The sequence below is a fragment of the Nilaparvata lugens genome, chromosome X, assembly GCF_014356525.2.
Source record: "Nilaparvata lugens isolate BPH chromosome X, ASM1435652v1, whole genome shotgun sequence".
Classification (NCBI taxonomy): domain Eukaryota; kingdom Metazoa; phylum Arthropoda; class Insecta; order Hemiptera; family Delphacidae; genus Nilaparvata; species Nilaparvata lugens.
The window spans coordinates 105,468,972-105,489,083 of record NC_052518.1 but is presented as its reverse complement, the minus strand read 5'-3'; the positions used below and the strand labels follow the sequence as shown (position 1 = coordinate 105,489,083).

Here is a 20,112-nt window from a genome sequence, read left to right as displayed (position 1 = left end):
TTTCCAGTGTGGTCGTCCACGTTATGTAATGGCTGTATTTGATTAACATTGGTGTTGTTATCCTTGTCTATCATTCGACAAAGCAGATAGCAACTATTTGATTCATTGTTGTTTGTGGAATACATAAATTCTTAAAAGTACTTTTCTGAAGAAGAAGACTAAAATAGAGTTGATTATTTTAAACAACCTCTATAGATGAAGGTAGTGGCAAGGCAGAGAGAGAACCAACAACGCTGTCTCCTATCTTTCTCCACTGCCTTTATAATGAAGGACCTTATAGATGTACTCTCAAGTACTCTTTAATTTGAAAAGTGATGTGCTCATTACAAGAACAATGTTATGATTTAAGGGAAGATTTGTCAGGGGATTTGTTGAAGCACTTGATGTTTGGGAATAAACAGTTTGCCACAATGTAAACCCTTGTGTGGATAACACTTGGCTAGATGAGTAAACTAGCTGTTGTAATGCAGCAAACAAGGCAAGGCAAGGTTTTGTTATCAATCTCAATCTCGTCGCTGGGACTTGGATAATAATAATCCTCTTTGGATAGAGTCCAGTCCATCCAAACTATATGCAAGTTATAGTAAATAACCATTATTGAACGAAAATGCTGTGAATCATCCCGAAGATTTTTGCTACTGCAAAATTGACAACAGGGTTATAAGCTAGGTGCAAATTCGATGAGAGCTACTGTTCAAAAATAATTTGCCAGCCCGGGAATCGAACCCAGTACCTCCTAATTGCCAGTCGTGACTGGCAATGACTGTTCCCGACTGGCAATTAGGAGGTACTGGGTTCGATTCCCGGGCTGGCAAATTATTTTTGAACAGTAGCTCTCATCGAATTTGCACCTAGCTTATAACCCTGTTGTCAATTTTGCAGTAGCAAAAATCTTCGGGGTGATTCACAGCATTTTCGTTCAATAATGGTTATTTACTATAACTTGCATACTACCCTAAATGCTCTCAGGAATGATAATACGAGAAGGTAGGATTGTTTTAGTGTACCCTGAAAACGTCTCATACTATAGCACGACACTTGTTAGGTCAACCTCTATCCATAGCACGAATATCAACCAAATCTGTGAGATAAACATTTTTCATGGAATCCATGAATAATAAAAACATCATAGAATTTTGCAAAAGTGGTCGAAAATTAAAATCGCTGAAACTCTCAGGAACGATACTACTTGACAAGAGGAACAATAATATGTCATCACATTGGCGAAATTCACTCCTTTTCTTGAGTTATAAGCATTTGAAGATGAGTGATTTTTCTAATCTGAGAGTAGAGGTAAGATGCAATGTTTCAGTGGATAACTCACCCTGTATTGTAGCGAAACGTCTCATATTATAGCGCGCACAACACTTGTTAGGTCAACCTCTACCCATAGCCCGAATATCAATCAAGTCTGGGAGATTTTCATTTTTAATGAAATCCATGAAGATGAATGAGTGATGTTTGTTACCCAGTTGCTCTGTATACTTATTCTTTCATAGGCTAAGTTCAGATCATAGAGCTAAATGAGCATAGCCGACTTGATTATGTGTTTTCAAATGACGTCCTGACATGAGAGTACCTGTTCTAATCCTTTTTCACTTACTCACACTCTCTGTCTCCATACATACATGGCTTACATACATAAATGAATATATCTAATCTAATCTTCAGCCGGGGGTCCAGCATGGCTAGACGGATAAGGCGAGCGAAGCTAGCCTGCCGGCTAGTTTTTAATAAAATGCTTCGATTGTATACTGATTCCCAGCGCCAATTTTACCAAAAAATCCAGCAAAGTTTCACTAGGAGATGTAGATAACTGTTCAAGTTTCAATTCTGCAACTTTCTTGTGTTTCATACTTCTGAACCTTCAGAATAAATCGGTTATTTTTTTCAAAATGTTAGTCTGTTGACCACGGTTCATTCTCATAGAACTGAGTAGCCTAGAATTCAAATGAAAAACACAAAATGAAACAAGACACTTTGAACTCCAAGTTTATTCAAGAAATACAATTGAGTACACAGGTGCTTTTCACATGAATGTTAAGCATTTGGAATGGAATGACAATAATTTATTATATATTCAGCTGAAACTATTTTCTAACTTAATTTTGTGATTAGAAAATTCAACATTCATTGGTCAACCTTGATGACAAATTTTCTAGAAAATGAAATTAACACAACTACAATTCATAGATCAAAATAGATTTTCATCTAAACTCGCTCATATACACCTGATAACTGGAATCTATATACGTATTATACGCATCAATGGTTGCAACAGATTTTGGGATATCTTTGTAAGCTGGGTGAATATCTCCAGTTTATTGTATAAAAACTTTCATTGAAGTAAGAAATTTAAGTAGATTTTAATGAAACTGAATATCAGGCCCATATTGGGTAATAATGAAAAACTATTTTCAATATACATTTTTATACTGTAGTGGTGAATATTTAAATGTATTCAAAGATAGACCAATGTTTTATCTCTTTCATGAATTCCATACATGTGGTGCAAGATCACAAAATACATTACTGTGTAGCATATTGGTACATTACAGTTAGGAAGTTTTGTGAATTGTTTTGTTGTTTCAACATAAATTTTGTTATAATTTAGGAGTTGTAAGAGCTTTTTCAAATTTCAGACAAGTTTTATTACAGCGTATTGTTCATTTGATGAACTGCAGAAAATTGAAATCAGAGTAAACTACTGGAGTTTTTCATTTTTCTCTGAAAGAGTAAATCTGCTCCAACTGATCGTCAACTGGAGAATCCTGAGAAGGAACCCAACTGCTAGGTCTGCCATTATACCCAACTCTTTTTCCAAATCTGAAATCAATCACAGAAAAATTAACTACCAATATCTCTTCAAATTTATTGAAGAAACGATGGTGAATAATAGTGATATGTACCTTGAAGGAAATAAGCCTTGAAGGGCGTTTACATTAGTCAAGTTTCCTTGGAGTTTGTGTAACATGAATGTATTCTACAAATTTGAAGACAAGTTTACATGAACAGAAACTTGAATCATAGAGGAAATATAGCATAAGAGTTATCCCATATAGTATAGGTAGTTTATGTTCCAAATTTCAAGCCTATTTTTTGTTAGCACAAGCCGATTATTGTCGACTACTGTCTGTTATTAGAATAAGAATAAGAATAAGAATCTTTATTATCATAGATATTGTTAACAATACATTGATAAACGTCGAAAATAGGTACTAGATATTACATAATACAATAATAAATACAAATAATATTAGCCTACAAATATTTGGTCCAGTCAATTACATAAAATTCTTCGATGTTATATAAACTTTTAGCTCTCAGTACAGTTTTTAATTTCCTTTTGAAGAATGTAAGAGGCAATGCCTTAATTTCTAGTGGTAATGAATTGTTCAGTTTAACAGATGTTATGTTATAACTTATGTTATTACTTATATTATGTTATTACTGTTTTGTGTCTAATATTACACATTACGAAGGACTACCAGCATCACATCTTCACGAAAAACAACTACCAGGAACTAACCGGCTTCACTAACATTGAAAATTCTAACATAAACGCCCTATACCATGCAATATCTTTTCTTCATGGTTATAAATTGAAGAAATAAACCTTAAGGAGCGTTAAGATTACTCAAGTTTCTTTGAATTCAAGTTTTCCTGACGTTTGTGTAAAATGAATGTATTTTGAATCCAAGTTTGCAAGAACAGAAACTTGAATCCAATTTATAACAATGTAGACCCTTCTTCAAGTTCTGTTGATCCAAGTAGATGTTGAACATGCTTGATTTTTGGATTTAAAATGAATCTTGAAGGTACACTGCAACTTACAAATAGGAGAATGCGATAAAAACAGTTGTCAGTCAATGTGAAATATATAAAATCAACTATAAAATCCCAACTACCACACATGGCAATCTGCAAGTGGCTCCGTAGCTTAGTTGGTAACTTGCGCTGTTCATGAATCAGAGGTTGCGGCTTCAACACTTATCAAACTCATTTTTCGCTGCAAATTCTCAACTTTCTTAAAGTTTTTCCACTTACTTTTGAACAAAGTAAAAAATAATTCTTCTATTTCTCTATGTTTTCGGGACATGAGAAGGTATAACACCTAATTTTACCCGGTGCAAAGCACGGGTTACCTGCTAGTCATTTATATTTTATTAGTCAAGAAAATATATTTTTCAATAATACATTTTCATAATTGGGATTTGATATTCTGTTAATTAATTATATTTTTACATCGTTACAAAAGATCTGACAAGGTTGCGGAGCTTGTGAAGAATAGAACTATCTGCTTTTTATGTAATAAATTATTGACAAGGATAGTAACATCAATGTTGATCAAAAACTGCCATTATAACGTGGACCTAAAAGGTCTACTTTAATTTTTTTCAAATGAATGCTCAGTATAGGTAATCCGCTAAACACCCGCTAAATTTGCATAGTTGATATTGAATAATATTTGATAATTTAGTATATTTCTACATTGTTAAAACACTATCTGGCGACGTTGCAGAGCTAGAAAGGGATAGCGCTATCTGCTTTGTGAAATGATAGAGATGTATAGCACCATTAATGCTAATCAAATACTTCCATTATAACGTGGAAAAACTACATCAGCTCAATATCGGCAATTGTCTAATCAAGCCGTAAATGTGTGTTTCTATATAATATTGTATTGTTTCAACTTTAATAATAAAGCATTCTTTCCATTATATTCTATTCTCAATATCAAAATATCTTCAGAAGCTGTTTTTGGTGGGATATAGTGAAATTTATTCATAATGAAACACTAGAATATATACTAAATATATCACGGATTTACTAGTAGCTCTATGAACAGTAAACCTCGCGCAGTTATAAACCACAGCCTCCTCTTATACTGTCCATCAGAGTAAATCCTGTATGTATGTCGTGTCGGCGAGATATCGGTGTGGAAACGTCTTATGTCTGTTGGGGTTGGTGTATCAAAAATGCAAACATCAAAAGCCTCCTTCAAGACATACTGGCAACAGGTCAGCCCGAGTTCAAAGCAGAGAAAGTTCTAGAGACAATATTACTATGTTATTTTAGTTATTAATTGCATGCGTTATTGTATGCAATTAATAGTTTATTTAATAGTGCATACAAATTGCATTCAATGAGGCAATTAATAGTCCACACAGCAGCTGATTTTTTACCAAGTTACATTGAATTGCATGCATCATGGCATGCAATTTATAATCCACTCGACAGCTGATCTATGATGAATAATTCTATAGTCTGATTTCGACTCTAATATTGGCGTATGGAGGAGGCTCCTTTTCCTTTTATATTATCCTTTGAATTCAAAATTTCCAAAAACCTTGTATATACGTCGACGCGCAATTTGAAAAGGAGCATACCTGTCAAATTTCATGAAAATCTATTGCTTCGTTTCGCAAAATATAAACATTTAAACATAAAGAGCAGTGCAAAACCGTCGACTTGAACCTTAGACCTCACTTCGCTCGGTCAAAAAAGTTACATACATGTTTCAATACCTGTGATGTAATCTTTAGTGTGACCTACAATTTCATGTGTTGATTTGTCATACTGAAGATGAAATCATAAGTGTTGAAACATGTATGTACCTTTTTGATAAATGCGTGATAAATTTAGACAATATTACAGTGTTTTATCAAAATATCTTTTGTATTCTAGCATTCTAATATTTTTTATCGATAGAAAACAGTTAGAAATAGCGGTACCTGGGTCTACCAGCAACTGCGTAGTACAGCTGCAACTGGTCCAGATAAGACCTGAGATCCTCCGGAGATTGGAATTGTCTCGGATTTGATGCATGCATTCTTGAATCGGCTCCGATTGAGTCACAATAGCTAGGCCACGCCCAGAGCAGCACACAGCATACCAATAGTAGAGCAGTCTTCAAAGTCAACATCCTGTAATTACAAACTATTTTTCATCTCAACGCTATTCCCATCTCATATTCAAAATACACATTTAAATCTTTAAATACACTTTTTTTATGTATTTCACACGACATGCAGTCAACTTTTCGAATAAATAATCAAATTTGTTTAATTTTTCACTGTTGAAAATGATCGCTAGCCGGTCGATAGTACTCCAGTCAGTAAGTACACAAATTTGATTATTTAATTGAATATTCGACTGCATTTCATGTAAAGTACGTTACAAAAGTGTGTTGATACATTGCAGCTCGAAATGGATCGAGAAACCATAATTTTTAAATCGATGATATAATAAAGTAATAAAGAATCGGCTTAAATACGTAGGGGATAGGAAATTCACGAATGACGCATCATCACGTTTCAACTACTCAACTGATTAACATGAAAACTTGCATATATAGATTCTTGATTTACCGAGGATGGTTATAGAACCTATTTTAAATTTTTCCAGATTTCAGTAGGTCAAGTTTTCAGTTTATCAAGCTTTTAATTAGACCCTTGCGGAGCACGGGTTACCTGCTAGTATAATAATTATGATGTTGAGTATCTTCTGCTATATGAACTATAGTGAGGTCCACGTTATAATGACAGTGGAGAAAGATAGGAGAGCAACGTTGTCGATCCTCTGTCTTGTCAATGCCTTCTATAGACGGTAGCTGATACAGGTTTATTGATGTAATATTAACTGTTCATTCTCGTTTGAAATGATTAATTATATTTTTCAATATTTGTATTATTAAGATGGAATATTTCGTTATTCAATCATTAATCCTTAATGCCTTCTGTAGACGGTAGCTGATACAGGTTTATTGATGTAAAATTAACTGTTCATTCTCGTTTGAAATGATTAATTATTTTTTTCAATATTCTCATTATGAATTTTCATAATTAAGATGAAATATTTTGTTATTCAATCATTAATTCTTAATGCCTTCTATAGACGGTAGCTGATACAGGTTTATTGATGTAAAATTAACTGTTCATTCTCGTTTGAAATGATTAATTATATTTTTCAATATTTTCATAATTAATATGAAATATTTTGTAATTTAATAATTTATTCTACATTGTTAAAAGACGATCTGGCTACAGAGCAAAGCTAGAAAGAGATAGCGCTATCCGCTTTGTTAAATGATAGACAAGGATAGCAAATACCATTGCTAATCAAACACTGCCATTATAACGTGGACCTCACTATAGTCTAGCAGTTAACCTACTTTTTTGAAGTGGATTATTAGGTACCGTATATATTAATTAGGTTATATTTCTTCGATTATAAGACCACTTTGTCTATTCTATTCTTCTTGTTCCTTAGATAAGGATGAAGAGAAGGGGAGAGAATGAATGCTAATATGGAGAACTGAATATAAATTCAAAATAATAAATCACTGTGAAGAAGATGCTTATCGTACTCAAAATATGCAACAGTCCACAGCAATTGAATACAACATGTTTTATGGCTTTCCATTCATTTGAATCCAACAAATCATTTTTGAAATTTATTTCGCTCAATGGCGTGCAAATGCTGTGTGATCCAACGCGGAAAATATGAGATGAGTACTTTGAAATATGGCGATAATGAAATCTATTCAAATTAATTACATTGGCCTGACGATAATGTGAATGAGCATCATTGTGTAATACCAACTTGAATCGCTAATTTCAGTTTGTTGAGTTGGTACATCAGATCATCAAATAAGAAATAATATTTCAATTGCAGTTCACAAATATATATCATCTCCAACTCAATATTGTTTTACACACCTTATATTATATGAAAATGGATATCATGCAAAGAAAATCACATTGCAAAAACATATTCGTCAATACTGCCTGTTGTGTCATCTCATATTATTTGTTATTAGCAGAAACTTGAAACTAATTAGAAACTTGACAAACTGAAAACTTGACTTACTGAAATCTTGAAGAATTTAAAATAGGCCTATAAACATCCTCGGTAAATTAAGAATCTATTTGCAAAATTTAAAGTTAATCAGTTGAGTAGTTGAGACGTGATGATGCGTCATCCGTTAATTTATTATCCCGTACGTGTAAAAACCAATTCTTTCGTTGATAATGAAATGTTGTGATGTAACTATATATACAGAGTGTGTCACCAAGGTTGTAACAGCCGTTCATCATAGACTCTTCACAACATTTCTGACAAAAAATATTCAGTAATTTTTTTTCCTATCGACCTTAGCTTCCGAGATATATCGATTTTTCAATATTTTCAGAATATGCCTACTTCCTGTCATTAAATACTCAATAACTCAAAAACTACTGGTCGAATTTCAATTTCAAGAATATTGTTGGAAAGAAAAAAAAATTTCAAACAAGATTAATGTAATTTTATCTGTTGTTGGATAAATATTTTGTAGTTTTTTATTAGGGCTTAAACTTATAAATTCGAAAAGGTAAGTTCCATGATGAAGTGTTCAAAACTGCTAATATCTGGAATAAACACCTTTAAAATGAGGAAATTCACAAACAGCATGGATCATATGGTGATCCTAAAGGGGTGAAATCACCTGATTATTGCATTATTTCCTGTAGTACATAGCCTAAGTCCTATATAAAATATTACAGAAATAAATCAGGTGATTTCACCCCTTTAGGATCACCATTTGATCCATGCTGTTTGTGAATTTCCTCATTTTAAAGGTGTTCATTCCAGATATTAGCAATTTTGAACAATTTATCATGGAATTCACCTTTCCGAATTTATACTCATTCGAAAGCTTATGAAACGGAGAAGTTTTTGAAATATTGAAACTACTATTATTACCCAGAGCAAAATTGAGAAAAACTGTTTAAAATTTGACTTTGAATTTAAAGAATAGCATTTTTTCAAGTTTAAGCCCTAATAAAAAATTATAAAATATCCAACAATATATAAAATCACATTAATCTTGTTATAAATGTTTTTCTCTTTCCAAAAATACCCTTGAAATTGAAATTTGACCAGTAGTTTCCGAGTTATTGAGTATTTAATGACCGGAAGTGTGCATAATGTGAAAATATCGAAAAATCGATATATCTAGAAAACTAAGATCGATTAGGAAAAAGTTTACTGCACTTCTTTTGTCAGAAATGTCGAGTAGAATGTATGGTTAACGGCTGTTACAACCTTGATGGGACACCCTGTATATGGGCGGTGTTTCAACAAATATTTGTCGACTATCTGTAAATTATATAGAAATATCCTTCCAATTAAGACATGACCGGAATAAGAGATAGAAAATTGAATAGAATAGATATGAGTGAGATAAGTGTAACGCAACTAGAAGAATACAAAAAAGCATCATATCTCTTGGGAGAATACATTGCATCAGTACATTCAGGAAGTGCTTTTCGACACTTCTCAATGACTGACATGAAATTTTATACTGTATGTTATTCAGATATCTAGAGTTGCATCTGTCGAATTGAAGAATGGAGATAGTGGGTGGTGGAATATGAAATCTATAGACTCGTCATTCCTACTAACAACAGTAATTTAACCAATATTATTCGTGATAATAACAAGTGTCTAATTAAAAACTTAACAAACTGAAAACTTGGAGTACTGGAATCTTGAAGAATTTAAAATAAGCCTGTAAACATCCTCGGTAAATTAAGAATCTATTTGAAAAATTTCAAGTTATCAGGTGAGTAGTTCAGACGTAATGATACATCATTCATGAATTTTCTATCCGGTAGGATATATGTGTATATGCCAATCCTTTCCTTTATTATATTAAAAATATTATCATTTTGTATTCTAACTCGACAATGTACTACTGAACATTACATTATAATACAGGTTCTGCAGAGTCAGTGCATTAAAACTATATATAATAGAACACTTGAACTGTGCAATTCTATAAACTTCATGTGAATCTTCAAATCAGTGGAAAATAACATTATAATGGTAGTGGAGAAATATAGGAGAGCAACGTTGCCGATTTTCTGTCGTCTTCTACAGAGGATAGCTAGCCAATAACGGTATATCTGATGTAATATTAACTACTCTTTCTTGTTAATCAACTATACCGTATTTTATTCCTCAAGAAAATATATTTTCCTACAGGCACCTTGGAAAGTGACCATTTCTGCACTGATTGCAGGCCGCAAAGAATCACTTTTCCGCTCTAGTGCGCAAAGTATTACTTTGCGTACTCTTAATACTTTGCGTATTATCTTGCAGCCATCCCATTCAGCTGTTGACATTGTTGGAGTGTATTTTGAATGCAAATTCATTCTATCTATATTTTTTCTGATTTTCAAATAAATAAAAATGAGAACTCATTAAATTATACTTTTTATATATTATTAATTATTCATTATTTCAAATAATATTTTTTTCATTCATAGATATTGATTGGTTGAAAAATCATTTAGAAATTGAGATTTACACAAAATATTTGAACTTTAAAATTAATAGGATTAATTTAATTTTTAATTTGAATAAATTATCTATTATTAATTTAAATGAATTATCAAGTTTAAAATAAATTGAAGCTGTTATTAATAACAAAATTATACAGACAAACATTTGATGGATTTCAACCATCATTTTACCCATAATCAACCACTTCTCATATTGAATAGTAACTGTAGGAAAAATTTAATGTAAAATACGTGCACAAAGTTCCTCTGCTGTACTCAAGAAACCATTCCGCCCTCGCCTACGGCTCGTGCGTAAACGTTTCTTTCGGTGCAGCAAACTGTCACTTTGAACACTAGTTGCACAAATAACTATTCTCAATCATTAAATAATACATTTTTCTAATGATTTACAGGGATAGTAACAATCAATGTAGATCAAAAATACTGTCATTGTAACGTGGACCTCATTTTTTTCAAATGAAGGCACAGTATAGGCAACCCGCTAAACACCGCTTTCTGCTTTGTACAATGATAGACAAGGATAGCAACAACAATGTTTATCAAATACTGCCATTATAACATGCATCTCACTATAGTGTTATTAACTTACTATACAAAAACTGGAGCCAACTCGTATTACAATGCTTAATATTTAGCAAGCCCTCGTATGTAGTGTTGAAGTTATTATGAAATGTAATCTTTTGTGATGTAGGCCTAAAGTATCAATTCCTCTCAATAGTATAGTGTCTTCACTGAATAATAATGTTTGAAACTGTTTCTCAACTACTAGACTCACTAACATCAGCTCTTCCAATTTCCATCAGACTATTTTCGTGCGTTCTACTATGATAAAATGCCATGACCTAGGTAGAATGGCAACGTTGCTAATAAGTCTGTCAACAGGACAGCCCGAGTTGAAAGCAGTGCAAAGTCAAAAGAAATGGATCAAGTTGCATTGAGCTATTAATTTCATGAACTTAATACACTGACAGCTGATCACCTACATTAACTCTATAGTCTGATTTCCCCTATTTTCAGTAGTAGATAACATATGTTTTAATTTTAGAATGTAGGGAAAATTCCTTGTCTATTATACTATGCTTAAAACAAAGAATTCCATAAAACGGTACACATACGTGGAAGCACAATTTAACCCTGCATCAGGCGCGGTCCCGTCTGTTACAAGATCGGGCGCAATGAGCCTGACAGGCTCACTCTACACAAATGGTCTAAAAAACCTCCAAATTTCCAATTATTGAAATCTGAGTTATTCTCAACTTCATTTGGGATGTACTCTAGGATTAAAATCAATAAATTGACTCTCAGTTATAATTGAAATGAATTTACTTGTAAAAACATAAAACAGGGAGATATTAAACATTGATACATAACTATAAAGATTTGAAAATCATCAGTCCTAGTGTGATATTATATTTGCTGTCCATAATTCATTTTATTTTAGATATAATCATATAGTATGTATAATTATTATTCCGAGTTGTGAGGCTCCTTTGTGCAGACTGCTGAGCAGGATGAGCAGAATGTTTCCGCTCAAAATCTTGCTCACCTGCATCCTCTTCTTCACACTCATCTGAAGACAAATCATCCTGTTCACTCTCAGAATCTCCAGACCTCTCTTCAATTTCGTCTTGAAAGTCGATATCACTTTCCTCTCCCAGATCTCCGGTTGCAGCAGGGTCTCCATCGTTACTGAGCAGCATGCTTCTGATCTCCTCCAGGTGGTTTGGGTCCAAAAAATTGAACCAAGTGTCACTCATTATTGCAGCCTCTGCAACAAAAAATAAGAACCGGTTGATGAAATTAACGAGCAATGGGAATATGTTTTGTTATTTATAATATAAATTATAAATTATGACTATAACTTGCCCTATGGAAAAAACATGAAAAAATGGGAAGAAAGAGTAAGGTGCCTGTCAGACACTAGAGCACAGTGATCTTTTGACAGACACAGATAAATATAATTTTATTTTACCGTTTTTATGTCACATGAAAGTGAACAAACATACAGAATGTACATAGAATTGGTATTTGAAATGAAATAGAAAAATAGAAAAAAATAGAAAAATACAGAAAAACTTACCATGAAAATTTTCCTTAATTGGGCGCAGTGAGCTTCTCAGATTGGGCGAGCTGTAGTGAGCCTATCAGGAAATCAACTGGAAAATGAATAGCAGCATACCAACTGACGTCCAAAGACAGGAAGCTACCATGAGAGTGAAGTCAAAACAGCGCGATGGTGGGGGAATATTAAAGGAAAACTGACCGCTAGCCCGATGCAGGGTTAAAAAGGAAAATTCGTGCCAAATCACATGACAATCTATTCGGCCAAATATCCAGTCAAGTTGAATCGAGGACCTCACTGCCCCCCGTCAAATATTATTTATTGATTCTAACTGTATTTGGAGTTTAATAGCTGCAATTTTATTATTTAAGAAGGCTTGGGTATTTGGGCGAATATTAATTCAGTTATCTATAATATAACAAAATCCTGTCTTATACACGTAAGGGATAGGAAATTCACGAATGACGCATCAACAACTCAACTGATTAACTTGAAATTTTGCAAATAGATTGTCAATTCTAAAACCAAGGATGGTTTTAGGCCTATTATAGATTCTTCAAAATTTTAGTAGGTCAAGTTTTTAATTAGACTGTTGCGGAGCACGGGTTAACTGCTAGTATATAATAATGAATTAAACAACTGTTGCAGCCTTATGGAGAGCATGAAGCTTCCAGCTGAGTTTCAACAAGAGCAGCTTTTGGAGAACGGTATTTATTTATGAAGCTCTCACCGCGGGTCACTTTCAAAATAGTTTCCCCAACACTCAAAGACTTCTCACACCTGATAATATAAATTTATATCAGTCTATGAGTTACTTCCCGATATATTGGAGGCATTCATGGCATAGAGCGAACAATACAATGGTTAGAAAAGACTTTTTTAAACGTTTAGAGATTAGATGCTTTTTATTTTGGGATGAGTGTTCAACCACCTTACCCCGCAAATCTTCGGAGCCAAAATTTTAGCTGAATAAAGCATATCCATCCATTTCCCAACAAATCAACCACTCATGTCCCAGTATTTGCTATACAAAGCATTTGCTATACATCTCGACTAAGAAACTATAGTAAGGTCTACGTTATAACGGTACATGGTATTTGATTTTAATTGTTGTTGCTATCCTTGTCTATCATTCGACAAAGCAGATAAAGCTATCCTCTTCTACCTCTGCAACGTTGTCCAAATTAATTTCCAACAATACAGAAATATAATTAATACAATATTTAATCCAAATTGGGAAAATCATTATTTAAGCATTGAAAATATATTGTCTTGACGAATAAAATTTAATTTATTCCAAACAGGAATTTGGACAGTTAATATTACGTATACGCTCTACCAGTATCCTTTTCAGTGGAGAAAGATAGGAGAACAGCGTTGTCGATTCTCTGCCTTCTCTAGAGGATAGCTGATACCGGTGGGTCAATATCTGATAAAATATCGACTGTTAATGCTTGTAAAAATGATAATCACAATTAAATGATCATTTGTCATGTAATGATTCAATAGTAAATCTACATAATATTGTGATTAAATATTTTGTTAATTAATTATATTTCTTCATTGTTGAAGAACGAGCTGGATTGGTAGGGAGTCCGTAAACACCCTGTATTTTATTAAGCAAGAAATTATATTTTTAATAATTCCATGATGAATTCTCATAATTGAGATGAAATATTTTGTTTATTATCAATTTTACTCTACATTGTTGAAAGACGATCTGGCAACAGAGCAAAGCGAGAAAGAGATAGCGCTATCCGCCTTGTTGAATGATAGACAAGGATAGCAATACCATTGCTATTCAAACACTGCCATTATAACGTGGACCTGAATATAGGGTAGGTGAATAGTATATCGGTCATATTCTCATATTTTTTGGAGATTGTATGAGCACCGAAATCAATTATGATGCACTAACCCAACAATCCTCCTTAAAAGCCCTTTCTTCTTTCTTCTAGAGATGGGTGAATCATTTATTTATTACTCAACAAATAATGCTCCAAAGATAACTGGTCTTTCTTCTTTTCTTCTCCGTGAAAAACTTCAAAACAGTGACGAGTTTTTCTCTTCAACCCACATGTATGACAAACGTGAAAAAAGTTTCTGATAAGTTTGAACGATTAATGACTCTCTTCAACAAGTTTGTCTAATTACTTCAACAAGGTGAAAGTTTCTGTGCAAAAGCAGCTGTAATTTCATCTCATTTTTGAAGGATCAGATCATTGTTTCTATTTTCGATGAAAAAGTATCATTTTGAAGGAACACTTGGAATAAATTAGAACCTTTTCTTCTTAATATGATGTAACAAATTTTACCACCCAATATAATATACGATGAGATTTAACAGCTTGGATTTGTAAGAGAGATATATGAGCAATCCATGGAGTTTTATTTGTGTTCCCACTCTATATTATTTTTAAAGCAAAAATTGTGAATTTTGTAAAAGTATTAGAATGGGAGGAATTGTACAAAGTTTCTGTTTTGTTGATTTGGTTGATAATTAGGCATTCTTACTAAATAAAAACGACTTGCTATTGTCAAAACCACTAAATCATTAAAACAATTTGAAATAGCCTGATAGTTTCGGTTGTTACACCATTATCGATCGTCTAGAATATAATAAAATAAAAAATTGACCTATACAGGTACGGGATAGAAAATTCACGAATGACGCATCCTCACGTCTCAACTACTCAACTGATTAACTGACTGCATATAGATAATTAATCCACCAAGGATGATTAAAAGCCTATTTCAAATTCATTAACATTCCAGTAGGTCAACTTTTCTATTTCTTTTCAAGTCTTTAATAAACTGGAAGCAGACATAGAGACGCAGAATATACCTGTACAGTACGAGTGAAGCTCTACGATTAGTCATTATAGGCTAATGAAGGTTGAGCTCTACTGTCATTGGCTGAGAGTAGACACGCCCAAGTCTCACAGCCAATTACAGTGGAGCTGAACCTTTATTGGTCAACAGCTAATGGCTAATTGTGTGTGGGCTCCACCCATATTATGCTGCTCAATGTTTAAGCTTTCAGTTCAATACAGATTGATAATGGTGTTACAACCAAAGCTTGTATCTCAAATTGTTTAAATTAATGAGTTTTGACAATTATACAAGTCGTTTTCATTCAATTGCAAAAGTAGTTGATATTGTCCAATAAGAGTTTGAAACCTTGGAATGTACCGGGTGCCCAACGAAGAGGTTTACACGTTTAATTTTATATTACGTGCCCATTCTTGCACCGAATTTTTTAAAATTTTACACAGTTTACAAAGTAGGTTCTGGGAAAATTTCAGCTCCCTAACCTTCATCAAACAAAATTGCGCCATATTGAAAATTTTACCAATTCGCTTACTACTTTCATGAGTTATTATCTTATTCATTCACTACGTTGCAGTAGTATTGCCTCATTTGATGGTACCAGAAATAGATCAAGCGATCTCCCAACAAGATGGTGCTCCACCTCATTTCGCAAACCATGTTAAGCAATTACTGAATGACAAACTTCATGGCCGTTGGATTGGTCGTGGAAGTGATTTTTTAGATTGGCCACCCCGATCACCATAGATTTAACTGTTTGTGACTTCTTCTTATGAGGTTATATACTTGAAGGAGAAAGTTTATACCCATAAATTCAATAATGATGTGAAACTAAAACGATCAATATAAAAGGAATTTCTCCGGATACCGCGGAGTTTCTTTGTAAGAGCTTACGAATCATTTCTTAAGCGCTGCTATCAGAATGTTGCTGTGGATGGGTTTCAATTTCAATAATTTTGGACTTTTAAGGTTTTTTATTAGGCCTTGTTATATTGCACTAAAGTGCAACAATAAAAATATTCTATAAAACCAAAAACACGTTTTCAATGTTTTTAAAGTATCGTTTTTCAATATGCCGCCATTTTGTTTCTACAAAGGTTAGGGAGTTGAAACTTTCCCAGAATATTTTTGGAACCTACTTTGTGAACTGTGTAAAATTTAAAAAAAGTTCGGTGCAAGAATGGGCACGAAAATCAAACGTGTAAACGTATGTCTCTTTGTGGGACACTCGGTATATAAGACAACATTCAATTGTTATCAAAATGACTAGTACCGTTTTTATAGTTTTTTACAAGTTTTACAGTTTCCAGTTCTTGTGCCATTTCCAAGTTTCAGAAGCTAGTTGGGTTAATGTAAAAAAGTATGAGAAGGGTATTAGTAGTTTCTATAATAATTGAACAATTCAAGTAGACTTATTGAAATACACTATTAGATATCATCTTCGAGAAGGACAAATCTAACATGTAAAGAAAGAGAGATTTCTAATGAAGGCAACCAAAGTCCATCTTGAAATGACAACAAAGATAATACTTCAATGCTGTTTTCCATCACCAACTGCTTACTACTGAATCACTTTTTTTATGAAAAAGAACTACTGTCAGTCAAATTTCTTTAATAAATGTATTTATTCACTTACTGTGACCACGAGATCTTTCGGCAGGTCCGCCATCTTCATGATTGTACAACTGTAATATTCATTTATTGAAGAAATTTGACTCCATTTCGTTTCTATTTAATAATAAAAAAGTGATTTAAAAGATATTCCTTCGTGTAATATGAAATTACAATCTGATCGTTTTTAAAATTCAGTATGTAAATTGCTGTTTATGATCGATTTTAATGCCACATGATATAAATGTTCCCAGTTATTCGTACAGAAATCTCGAACTGTTGAAACTGAAAGAGATCTTAAAATAAGAGAAAGCTTCAAAATTCTCAAAAAGTGCGCTCTATTCTGATACTTTACAGCTCGAAAATCAAGCGAGAACACCTATTATAATTATTTCAACAACTATGTGTAGTAAATTCCATTATTTCCTAGTTTTAAGATGATGTATATTCCCTTAGAATCATTCTTTCAAAGTCCCGAAATTTTTTCGGGGGTGAAGCCGCATCCTGGCATTTCACAAGATTTCAGATTCGGATTCAGCGCCCCAAAATTCATATTTACAAATCAATCAGTTAACAAAAAACTTGACAAATCTACTTTTCCTACAGTTACCTTGAAAAGTGGCCATTCCTGCACTGATTACAGAACGCAAAGAATTACTTTTCCCCTCTAGTGCGGGAAAATTTTTTTCTGCACTCCAGATTTGCAACATGGCAACGCAAAATAATTAGTAGGTTATATGGAGCACAAGTGCAGCAAAATCAAAATGAAGTTGGTAACAGTGACTGTGGTATAGTGTTGTGGTGCACGTTATAATAATAACGATGACAGCGACAGCCACCACATTCAGCACACAGCCGCCCCTTCATTCAAACACTACTACATTATTCAATTTGACAATAAATTAAGGTTTTTATTAATAACAAAATTACACAGAAAAACATTTGATAGATTTCGGGGAATTTTACCCATAATTACCCACTTTTCATATTCAATGGTAACTGTAGGAAAAATTTAATGTGAAATACGTGCGCAAAGTTCCTCTGCTGCACTCAAGAAACCATTCCGAACTCGCCTACGGCTCGGGCGTAAACGGTTCTTTCGGTGCAGCAAACTGTCACTTTGCGCACTAGTTGCACAAATAACTATTTTTAAATTTCACAGATTATATCATGCATAGAGAATCATTTTATCTGTTCTCATAATCAGTATGAAAACTAATTTCATAATTTGAGATGTTTTTTCTTCAATCTGCTGAATGAAGTCAGTACCGGTAGCCTAGTAGCACGACTGATGCATGCGAGTTTCCATAATTAATAATAATTAACACTCGTTAAGAAAACAAGCTCTTGGAGTGCAGAACTCTCTCTAGTGAGGTCTACGTTACAATGGCAGTGGAGATAAATAGGAGGAACAGTGATGCCGATTCTCTGCCGTCTATAGAGGAAAGCTGATTCCGGTATAATATCTGATCTCTGTTCATTATTGTTGAGAATAATTAAATATATTTTATTTGTCAAGAAAATATACATGTTAATTTTTTGATGATACATTTTTATGATTGCGATTGAGTTGATCGATTATATTTGCGTATTGTTAAAAAACGATCAGGCAAAGCTGCGAAGCTAGAAAAGAATAACGCCATCTGCTTTGTGGGATGATGGACAAGGATAGCAACATCAAAGTTGATCAATTACCGCCAATATATCGTGGACCTCACTATAAAATAATGTATTTTACTTCTGAAATAATATCTATTCTGTGAGTATCGTGAAGCTTATACTTGTGTGTATGCTCGCGTTTTTTTCCAAGATAAAACTAATAGATAAGAAAATCGGATTAGAAAATCGAGAGAATCTAAATTGTGGAGTGAAATTGAAGTTTACCTGTTGCTGCGTGGTGGGTTAACAAGTGAGAAGTGAGGTGCTGAGCTGGTAGAGATGCGCTCTTATAACACCTGACGCCATCCAGTGGGTGGTCACCCATCCCCCTTCCCCCCAAGAGCACCTTCCCCCCATCGAGCACCACCTTCCATCCAACAGATTTTAAATCCGTCATCAGACTCTAAATCAATCAACCATGGCAGTCATTTTCATACAAATTGATACAGTGGCACTTCTTATCAATTTGGTGTTTTTGATTGTCAGTTTTCAATTTCGTTGTTCATAAATATTGATGCTCAAAGATTGAATGTTATTCATTATTCAAATTTATGTCGGACACGTAAAATGAATATGACAATAGAATACAATAACATAAACATTGAAAATCAAAGTACCCTGTAAATACCTGAGTTGTTCATAAATATTGATGTTCAGATATAGAATGTTATTGAAATTCGAATTTATGTAGAACGAATATCACAACACATGCTAAAATTGAATACAATTACATGAAAACTGGAAACCAAAGTACTTTTTTAAACTTTTATGCATATACGAGTAGCTCTTGCCATAGAGAGAAGATAGGATATAAGAAGATATCCCATGGTATAGGTCGTTTTTATCCAAAATTTCAAGCCGATGTTTGATAACTCAAACCGGTTACTGTCCATTATAACTGGTTTTGTTGGTGTGATAGTGTAAGAACGGTACGGTATGATAGACTACCAGCGTCACATAGCTCCACCAAAAATAAATACATTTGCAAAATACATTCATTTTACACAAACACGTCAAAAAACTTGAATTAGAGGAAACTTGACTAAACGCCCTTTAAGGTTTATTTCTTCAAGGTAAAACCATAAATAAAAGAAATCACAATAGTTATTTGTGCAACTAGTGCGCAAAGTGACAGTTTGCTGCACCGAAAGAAACGTTTACGCCCGAGCCGTAGGCGAGGGCGGAATGGTTTCTTGAGTGCAGCAGAAGAACTTTGCGCACGTATTTCACATTAAGTTTTTCCTACAGTTACCATTGAATATGAAAAGTGGGTAATTATGGGTAAAATTGCCTGAAATGAATCAAATGTTTTTCTGTGTAATTTTATTATTGATAAAAACCTTAATACTAAAATCCTAAAGTCCTCGTTGTCCTTGGTTATAATATATAATGAATAATAATTAGCGCGTTGTGCTTCGTTGCACCTCTGCTCACTATAGCAGCCACAGCAGTCACTGTTACCAACTTCATTTTGATTTTGCTGCACTGTTGCTCCATATAACCTACTAAGTATTTTGCGTTGCCATGTTGCAAATCTGGAGTGCAGAAAAATTTTTCCCGCACTAGAGCGGAAAAGTGATTCTTTGCGTTCTGTAATCAGTG

At 33.5% G+C, this 20,112-nt stretch overlaps 1 protein-coding gene across 2 annotated transcripts; it reads right to left on the bottom strand.

The window, feature by feature from the left end:
• Positions 1-1,965: 1,965 nt before the first annotated feature.
• LOC111045479 (pro-neuropeptide Y) lies at positions 1,966-18,772 on the bottom strand. 2 transcript variants are annotated; one of them, XM_022330908.2, is made up of 3 exons: positions 18,736-18,772; positions 5,736-5,927; positions 1,966-2,826 (listed from the first exon to the last, which is right to left on the bottom strand). In XM_022330908.2, exons 2-3 carry the CDS (start codon positions 5,924-5,926, stop codon positions 2,718-2,720), a joined length of 300 nt encoding a protein of 99 aa, XP_022186600.1. In that variant the 5' UTR covers position 5,927; positions 18,736-18,772; the 3' UTR covers positions 1,966-2,717. The 2 variants fall into 2 exon arrangements, with proteins under 2 accessions (XP_022186600.1, XP_022186601.1); XM_022330909.2 differs by having other exon boundaries at positions 1,967-2,826; positions 5,736-5,940; positions 18,736-18,769.
• Positions 18,773-20,112: the final 1,340 nt, after the last annotated feature.